We start from the raw sequence: 10,000 nt of genomic DNA, 5'->3' as shown, positions 1-10,000 counted from the left end.
AGTAACAAAATCAAAAGTTGTCTTATTCTTGCTGAAGATTTGCAAGTTTGTCCTGATTAAGACTTACTTTGTCTTGGGTGCTCTAATTGTAGTTCCAGAACTTTTTACTATCCCATTTTCTTCCTTTTTACTGGCGCTGATATGACCTTAATGTGTTGCAAGCGCCGTAAAACCCTTAAAAACAAAACAAACCAAGTCCATTCAGTGGTATACAACAACAACAACAAATCAACTCCTCTGCCTGGTCCCTTCTATCTCTGTTCTTAACCTGGGTCGCCAGGCTTCTAAAGGGGTCGGGGACTGCAAAAACAATGGCGCACGGAGCAACTGGGAATTTTTTTGCCGTGTTTGAGCCCAGGTTATTTCCCTGAGCGCCCCCTTCGGAGGGATGAGTTAGTAAATGCATTGCTTGGCCACTTCACTCTGGGATAAGTTTCGACACTATGGCCATGAAGCTCTTAAGGACTTACTTTGTTTTAGTAAATTTTGGTGGTGTCTCACTTGAAAATGCTCTCTTAGGTATACACATATATAAATATATACCGGGCTCCCTAAAAGAGGTTTTTAATGTGATCTCCCTAAAAACATGTTTTTACCAAATGTCTCCTTAAAGCAGCAAAAACACTTAGTAAAACAGTAGGGGGACCGAGTAATTTTCTATATACCATTGTGATCATCAAGCATCAGAATTATGTTCATAAATCATTGTAGGGCACCAAACTATACGCATCTGAAAAAAGATTGAACAGTTTAATCAATTTGAACAAGACATATGCTTGGTCCTCCAATTGGGGCATTTCACAGTGGTCACCTAAACAGTGGATTGATACTTATATATATATATATATATATATATATATATATATATATATATATATATATATATATATATATATCAAAATCATACATGAAATAAACATCAAAATGAAGATGTCGTTTCGTAACAGTTTCTATTCCCCATACATACTCTCTTTTACACAACACACACACACACACACACACACACACACAAACACACTCACCAAACCCCTACACATACAGGAGCATGAAAGCTTAGAAAGTTGTACAGGTATAAGATTGACAGTAGTGGTATTCTATTTATAAGGATCATGTCAATGTGACAGAACCAAAAATTGTACTGACATAGCTTCATTTATTAGTCTATTCGCAGAAGGTATGAAAGTAAATTTATATATATTTGTTCTATATTTTGTCTCTAAACATCGAGTATCAATGGTAGGAGAGTAAATTCATATTTTTAAGGATGTCTCTTGTCATTGAGAATGTTAAATAATTTCCTCTCAAGAGCTGTTCATGTTATCTAGTGTTATTCAATGCTTTCCAGTTTGCAATTCATTATTTTACTCGATTCTTTAACTATTCCATTTAATTTTGATTCTCTTTGACTCCTCACCCTGCCCACCAGACTGTTAAACTGAAAGTTATTATTCTCAGTTGAAGGGAATTATAGATTTGCAACATTGTCTTTCTGATAACATTAACATTTCTATATTTTTTAAAAGAATGTGCATTCTTTGACAAAGTTTCCTAGAGATGACATCTATGTGAAGTTTGAAATTAAGTGATTCATCATTGATCATTTCCAAATATTTGAATTGCCTGACGAGTTCAACTTTTTGATTATTTATTTCAACGGCATTTGGAAGGACCTGACTTTTTCTAAAACAAAAAATTTGTTATTTTGTTTTTGATAGATTAAGGCAGTTTTTCTGACACCAATTCACAAAATGTTCAATTTGGTTTATCTATTGATTGTCTGAAGGTTGGCTATTCAAAAGTCCTAAAATAGCTGCTTCGTCTGCATATTTAACAATAAGACATTCATCATAAATAGATATACAATCATTTGTGTACAAAATATACACAATTGGAGAGTTAACAAATCCTTGTGGGCAGCTAGTTGAAATGGACTTTGTTGCGGAGAAACGTATTCCCATTTTAACGTACTGGGGTCTTTCCAATAAAGGTATGGAAACATTTTATGAGATATCATGGTAGATTCATGGGTGACAACTTGTTAATGAGGATGGTTGTTTTCAGTGAATTGAAAGCGGATGAAAAGCCAACGTATAAGATTCGTTAATAGTTTGCATGCAGGTGATTTGTCTAGATGCTTTAACATCGTGTCTATAACAGTTTATAAGGCATCTTCTACGCTGCGTCTAAGTTAATATGTAAATAAGTGTTTTTCAAGTATCTCGTAATCACATACTTTTTTAAAAGTTATCATTTCATAATCTTTTCGAAAAATTTCATCTCTGCATCTCTCTTAACGTTTTCTGTTGTAGTAAAGAGAAAGCTGCCATCAGTTGTGAACTCATAATACTAAAATAACGGCTTCGGAAAAGAACGAATTACAAAACACAGAACGTTTCGGGCCCGACATCCCTCTTCCGCTACTGTTTGGTATGTCTTATAGGGTCCGAACCTCTGAATGAAAGAAGGCGTGGAGAAAGGCACCAAAGAGAAACAGCTTTGTGGAATAGCCTTGTGAGACACCATGAACAGCTAAACTATTTCAAGGCGAGATTTAATTTTGCTTTACCGACTAATAAAATGACAACAACAAAAAAGAACAAAAGTAAATTCGATTTGTTTGTTTGCTTTGTTATTTTTTATTATTATTATTATTATTATTATTATTATTATTATTATTATTATTATTATTATTATTATTATTATTATTATTATTATTATTATTATTATTATTATTATTATTATTATTTGTTTATTTGTTGTTTTGTTTTTTTTCCGGGAGGGGGGGGGGCTGTTTTGATTTCGGCACCCCCCCCCCCTCCAACCCATCCCCTTCCCCCTCCGGACAGAATGCCGAATTGACGAGGTGAGCCAAATTTAGTCTCGCGGTCAAAGGGTTAAAAGGCACGTAACTAAGCGACACTAATCCTACACATATCAAACGTCAGTCGTCAAGTTACATGGCTTTGTCTCTATTTCTTACCTCCCGTTTCACCTCATATTTCTCTCTCTCTCTCTCTCTCTCTCTCTCTCTCTCTCTCTCTCTATATATATATATATATATATATATATATATATATATATATATATATATATATATATATATATATGTATATCTTTCTATCTATCTATCTATCTTTGTCTCTCTCTCACTTGATGGGGGATTTGAAACCATCAACAAATGTGATGATGACTTCCGAACCTGGTTTGATACCTTGAACAAAGAAGTGTAGCCGAACGATACTACTACTACTCTCTCTCTCATTCTATCTGTCTATCTATCTATCTATCTATCTATCTATCTATCTATTTATCTATCTATCCACATATCTTTCTATCCATACTCATCAATACAAGCTATCCATTTATCTGTCTATTTATCTATTCACACACATATATATATATATATATATATATATATATATATATATATATATATATATATATATATATAATTTAATCATTTTTTGATCATTTTTCTCTGGTGACAGCCTGGATAAAGCATCTGCAATTTGCATGTCTTTCCCGGGGATGTAGATGAGGTTAAGATCATATGGCTGTATCCTTAACAGCATGCGTTGTAGTCTAGGGGGTGCTGCTTTCAGGTGCTTTAATTGGATCGTTGTGAGTGGCTTATGGTCAGTTTCAACAGTAAATTGTTGTCCATATACGTACGTGTGAAACCGTTCACACCCGTAGACAACTGCGAGTAGCTCTCTCTCTATGTTCGCGTACCTTGTCTCTTCGTCTGTTAATGCTTTGCTGGCGAAGGCGACTGGCTGGCCATCTTGTAGGAGTGTGGCACCCAGTCCCTTCAGTGAGCTGTCGACCTGTAATGTTATCGGCTTTTTACTGTCGAAATATGCCAGTGTTGTGTGACTTGAGATTGCTTCTTTGATTTTCCTGAAAGCGTCATCGTGGCTGGCATTCCAATCAAAGTTGTGCCCCTTTTTTATAAGATCCCTGAGGGGTGCGGTGAGGTCACTAGCTCCTTTGATGAAGGTACTCATGTATGTTGTGAGTCCAAGGAATGATTGCAGCTCCTGAGTGTTTGTCGGAGGTGCCATGTTTTGCAGTGCTGACACCTTATCTGGATCTGGTTTTACCCCGTCTTCGGTGCATATTATTCCGTAGAATTTAATCTCTTTCTGTTTGATTTTGCATTTTTCGGGGTTCAATTTGAGACCGGTTTCTTGGCATTTGTTTATCATTCCCTTCAGGTTGTCATCATGTTCTGTTTCTGTCTTCCCGCAAACAACGATGTCATCTGAAATTCCGACGACTCCGGGGCAGCCTTCGAACGTCTGGTCGATTTTCATTTGGAAGATATCCTGACTCATCTTCAAACCGAAAGGACATCGTAAGAAACGATATCTGCCGAAAGGAGTGTTAAAGGTGGTGAGGTAGCTGGATTCTTCTTCGAGTTCAATATTCCAATATCCGCATTTTGCGTCGAGAATCGAGAAATATTTTGCCCCGGACAGTTTCGGTAGGATCTCTTCGAGTGTTGGGGTGACATAATGTTCTCTTCTTATCGCTTTATTGAGGTCCTTTGGGTCCAGGCATAATCTCAACCTGCCGTTGCTTTTCTCCCAGTATACAAGACTGTTGACCCATTTTGTTGGTTCACCTTCACGTACTTTGGTAATTATTTCATTTTCGCACATTTCATCCAATTCCTTCTTTATTTTGTCTTTTAGCGTGATGGGTACTTTTCTTTGAGCATGTATCACCGGAGGGACATTTGGATCGACGTGTATCTTATATTTCCCCTCGAATTTGCCAATACCATCGAAAGTTTCTGGAAAGTTCTGGATCAGATTTTCTTTGGAGTCAGTTTTATTTTCCTGTATCTGGCAGTTTAGAGTAACAAGATTCAATTTCTCTGCTGATGGTAACCCCATTATTGCTGCTCCTTCATCTTCTGTGACATAGAATGTTGCTGAATGCTTTATTTTGTTGTACTGACATTCAATTTGGCATGTTCCAAACTGTCTGATCTTATGGCCACCATAGCCAGTCAATATTTTGTGAGATGGAGTGAGTGAGGTTGGTTTCCCATCTTTGTCGATGTCGTCGGGGAACATTTGTTTGAAAAGTCTCAAGGGCAGTGCATTTCCTTGAGCGCCTGTGTCTACCTTGACTTTGAGTGTAGTTTTTGTTGTCTTGTATTGTGGCAAGTCGATTTGTATATATGCGAATGCTTCATCCCTCTTCTTTTTAGTTGAGTCTATTGTCTGGAATTCGATGTAATCGAACATTACTTCTTCACCAGAATCGGACTGCTCACGAACTTCGTGTACGGATTTTGATTTTGTTTGGTTATATTTTAGCTTCCTGCAGACTTTAGCAAAATGGTTCGGTTTTTTGCAGTAGTTGCATGTTTTGTTTCGAGCAGGGCATTTCGTCGGATGGTGAGCCGTGCCACCACAGTTGAGGCAGTGAGAGAAGTTTGGTTTTGGTTTGGTGAGTGGGTGCTTTGGTACCTTTTCGGTGTCCGACAGGACGGTGTCCTGAGTCTTTTCTGAAGGTATTTATATCAACATGATTGACTTGCGGCGCGTTTTGAATGCTAGATAACTGATGACCTGTTGCCTCAATTGATCGTGCTATGTCTGACGCTTTGTCCAGTTGAATGTCCTCATCTTGGAGCAACCGTTCACGTATTTTGTCGTTTTTCGTCCCGAATATGATTCTATCTCGGATGAGGGAGTTTTTTATTTCGCCATAATCACATTCCTTTGCGATCAGTCGTAATTCGGTGACAAACTGGTCTATTGTCTCATTCTCTTTTTGGAGGCGGAGTTGAAACGATATCTGGCCATGATTGTGTTCTTTTTCGGTTGGCAGTATTCACTGAATTTGTCAAACAGCGTCTGTACTGGAGTGTCTGTTGCCAATGACCAGGTATTATAAATATCACGTCCTGCTTGTCCAATGTAAAGTAGAAAGTAGCTCGATTTTTGCTCATTTTTCTTTTCGGCTAACGGACCCGTTAGAAGGAGTTTCATATGTTGGCTCCAAGATGGCCAGTTTTCTGCGATATTGCCGCTTTCAAAATCCATGGATGGCGGTTTAAGTGCATCCATTGTGCTTCGAATGATTGAACTTGATTTTCTGACCTGACTGTTACGATAACCTTGAGTTTCTGTACTGACTGAGACTTGATTTTCTGTTCAGATCGAGATTCGATTTTCAGCGATTTTCCTACGCAATATCAATAAATAACAGTGTAAATGTACTTATAAACTTGCCTGACACCATGTCATGTTCTTTATTTTACATGATTAACAATTTTGAACAAGATGTAGTTCGATTTCACAATGATACTTTATTCTTTGACTTTTACATAGGCTGTCTATTTTGGGAACCGGGAACGGATCCTAGTTTCGCTTTCGTACCAGCGGATCACTTAGTTGAGATGCTAGGTCAAGAGGTCACTACTCTCCTTCTCTTTACCTGCGCTCTGGTATGGCACGTGCCTGCAGTCAGTGAAGCGAGTAGTCTAATTGGTCTGATAAATAATGGCATAGCCAAGTGACAACTATCTGTAAACCTGTACCACTCATGTTATAGATTGAAATCCTCCTCACACAGTGGACTAAATATCATAGATATCATCAGTATATTTCTTTCTCAGGAACATAGCAAAGTAGACTCACATTTTCACTACATTTATCATTTAAATCAAATGTTTCTGGAATCCCTACAACAACAATCAGACGTTACAGTTTATTATTATTCACACTAGTACATAGTACAAACCATCTACTTTCTGTTGCACTAATGTTAAATCAGTTCAACAAATATGTAACAAGTGTAGGGGTGGGGTATCAAATTTCACTGGGAATATCTAGCAGTCTGGGAGATGTCTAGGCTATCGTGGGTGATGAATTTGGACCAGTTACACAATGTAAACAATGTCGTAATATTTCCTGGACTCCCACTGACCATGGAACACTTTACTACACTGATTCTACAGTTATATCATTAAAAGTTCCCACGAATATGGTAAAGGAGTGAAGAAGTCATACTTATTGTAGTACAGGAATATATATATATATATATATATATATATATATATATATATATATATATATATATATATATATACACTCTGAAAGTAGCCCTACAATAATAGCTCTTAAAGACACAGCTGTTACTGATTTAAGAAATATGAAATGAATGGGTTTGTTTCATTCATGTCTCTGTTGATTGGTGTGGGAAGGTTTTATTCACCAGCTGCACTACTTGTACAATGTGAATATTGTCTGGAATATCTCTTAATTCCTAGGAGGTGCCACTATTATTTTCTTTATCTTGGCTATGTTTGAGTAAATCCCCCCGCCCTCTTCTTATTTTCCCCAATCAAATTGCCTTTGTGGAATACTATCTGTACTAACTGTTGATGTTATATCGTTGTTGTCAGTGATATGAATTAGGTGTAGTGTGACTCTGATGCATTTCTCTTAGCCTGTCTTTTACGTTTGTATGTGTGTATATATGCAGGATGTCTGTGTGTATGTATGCATGTTTGTGTGTGTGTGTGTGTGTGTGTGTGTGAGAGAGAGAGAGAGAGAGAGAGAGAAAGAAAGAAAGAGAGTGAGTGAGTGAGTGAGAGAGAGAGAGAAAGAGAGAGAGAGAGAGAGAGAGAGAGAGAGAGAGAGAGAGAGAGGATGCCTTTTTCTACCATATTCATTGCTTGTATTATCTACTACGCCACTGTGATGGTGTTGTCTGGTGTAATGATGATGGTTTTGTTTCTATTTGTAATAGTAAAGTAAAACCTACACACACAATATATTGCTTTATATGTTCTTTAGGAGTGTGTTAAATTGTTTAATCCACTTATCTCCATATCTTTTAAATACATTACAAAATACACATAAGAGAACATACCTGATGTCCAGCCCATTACATTTATGACGATTAAAAACGTAGTTGAAATGTGTTGAATCAGAAAATGAATGTTTTACTTTGTGTAATAATATTAAGACTGGACAAAGCATTAATTAGTTTCGGAATCCAACGTCTGATTTTAAAGATTTGAATTTTTTATTGTCCGCAAAACAACAAAAATATTTAAAAATAGTAGGGATTTTAAATTGCTTATAAAACCTATCAGAATAATCACAATAAAACGAAAAAAGAACCAACATAACAAGTGAAAGTAGTACTATCTGTTCCATTAGTTAATATTTTTGTAATGTATGTGGTCATCTAGATATGGTGTTATATTACATCACGAAAATGCAATACTTTGCGTCTTAACCCTCAAAAAGGGGAATCCCCGTCCAGGTAGCCACTTTTACAGCATGCAGCTGCTGTTGTCAGTCACTTGCTGGGTTCCAGCAGTATAACTAAGTGATCCGATTTTATGAAGAAATAAACAGCAGTGGGGACAATAACAATAACATCTTCCATACACTAATTTGGTATATCTAATTATTATCGTGAATGCTTACATTTTCAGGTATAGGAATTATATGACATGACGCTTGAAGTGGGATTTACTTTTGCACCAAAATGAACCGATACAAAACAGATGTCAGTTGTAAACACATGGGACATAATCGAAACAATACGAAGCAAACATGTTTTCTTACAAAGATCTTGCATTGATTGGAAACGTTCTTAGTTTCTTTAAACGAAGAGCGAAATAAATGTGTAAGGAATTGTCGATTAAAGGGTGCAAGTAATATATGTCCGTTTATTAAGAGTACAATCACTGCTGGGTTATCTGATAGAATGAAGATAAACAGAAGGCTTGTTCGCAGGATAACAATCAGCGGACACCAAACACCGTAATTCTCTATCCTCAAATCTCAGCGAGAAATCTTCCGAATCGAGGGTACAGATATATCGATTGGACAAAGAATGTTTTTTTTTTTAAATACTAACTTAAAACCGGAGAAAAGACTAACCCCACCAAGTATGAGTGCATTTCATAGATATCATATGACTATTTTAGTCTGATGTGTATCTTCAAAGTTACATCGATTGTGTTGGGCAAAGAAATGTTAAAACGGTAACTGAAAATGATGTCGATAAAAAGGTTTTTCAAAATGAGAAGACTTTTCGTTACAAACGCCATTGAATAATCAATCGATCACACTTAGGATACCACTCTAAAACACATTAAAAGATAAATTTACTTCCGCTCTCTTTATGAGTTTACAGCCGATGCGTTTAAGAAAAAGAACATTTCGTTATATGATTTAAAGTACCGTCAACTGGGGTAGCTTTTTCTCAAGAAGAATCTTTACCTCTTTGCTTTTGTTCCAATTAGAGTATATTTATTTTGTGGTAATAGTTTCCCTTGATAATAGTCAAGACTTTTAAACCATGAAAATAAATGCAACAGTATTAGATTACTCAAAATGCTCAAAATTCAAAATCACCAGTTAACTGCCGTACTGTGAAAAAAACATGCGTCTAAAAATGTGGCTAGAAAACTTGTTCCCACGAGGTCCCAGGTTTGAGAGATTTGCCAAGATGAGGGTCATTTAAATCTATCGACATAATTTGAAGGACGATTTTTCCCGCCAATTTTTTTAAAAACGAGTTATTATATTATAGTACGGCAGTTAACTGATAAAGGCAAAGCGACTCCAGTTGATGGTATTCCCTTTTGTTTAATACCTCAGAGGCAATGAGAATATGTCAAGACCAAATCTACGAGTGATTTTTTGGACTGCTTTGCTTTGCTCGTGTGTTCTTGTGTTACTATGGAGAAGGTATGTTGTTGTCTTATTATGGAACTGCCGTACGCTGAAAATATACATTTTCGAAATTTGATCAGCAAACTCGTCCTTCAAAGATCGATCGATGAAAATAACCATCATCTTGTCAAAAACTCTCAAACACGATTCTTCAAAGAAGTCTTTGAAGAAGTCCAAGGTTTTGGGAGGTTTTAGACATGACGAGGGTGAATTAAATCGATCGATATTTGAAGGACCAGTTTTCTGGCCAAACTTTTAAATACGAGTATTCCGGAGTACGC

The 10,000-nt window shown here is 36.5% G+C and overlaps 1 protein-coding gene across 2 annotated transcripts in view; it reads left to right on the top strand.

Moving 5' to 3' along the window:
* LOC144970432 (NXPE family member 1-like) overlaps positions 1 to 10,000 on the top strand; it is a 41,334-nt gene that overhangs the window by 7,132 nt on the left and 24,202 nt on the right. The window contains exons 1-2 of one of the 2 annotated variants that reach the window (XM_078910063.1): positions 8,572 to 8,664; positions 9,645 to 9,734. In XM_078910063.1, coding sequence (XP_078766189.1) covers positions 9,658 to 9,734 — 77 coding nt within the window. In that variant the 5' untranslated portion in view covers positions 8,572 to 8,664; positions 9,645 to 9,657. Of the gene's footprint in view, positions 1 to 8,571; positions 8,665 to 9,644; positions 9,735 to 10,000 lie in introns of those variants that run through there. The other variant, XM_078910062.1, reaches the window with a different exon arrangement.

Source organism: Berghia stephanieae, chromosome 4 (genome assembly GCF_034508935.2).
Source record: "Berghia stephanieae isolate SIO BIC M18660-M18661 chromosome 4, UCSD_Bste_1.3, whole genome shotgun sequence".
Classification (NCBI taxonomy): domain Eukaryota; kingdom Metazoa; phylum Mollusca; class Gastropoda; order Nudibranchia; family Aeolidiidae; genus Berghia; species Berghia stephanieae.
The sequence above is the reverse complement of the archived record's forward strand: the minus strand, read 5'-3'. Positions and strand labels throughout refer to the sequence as shown.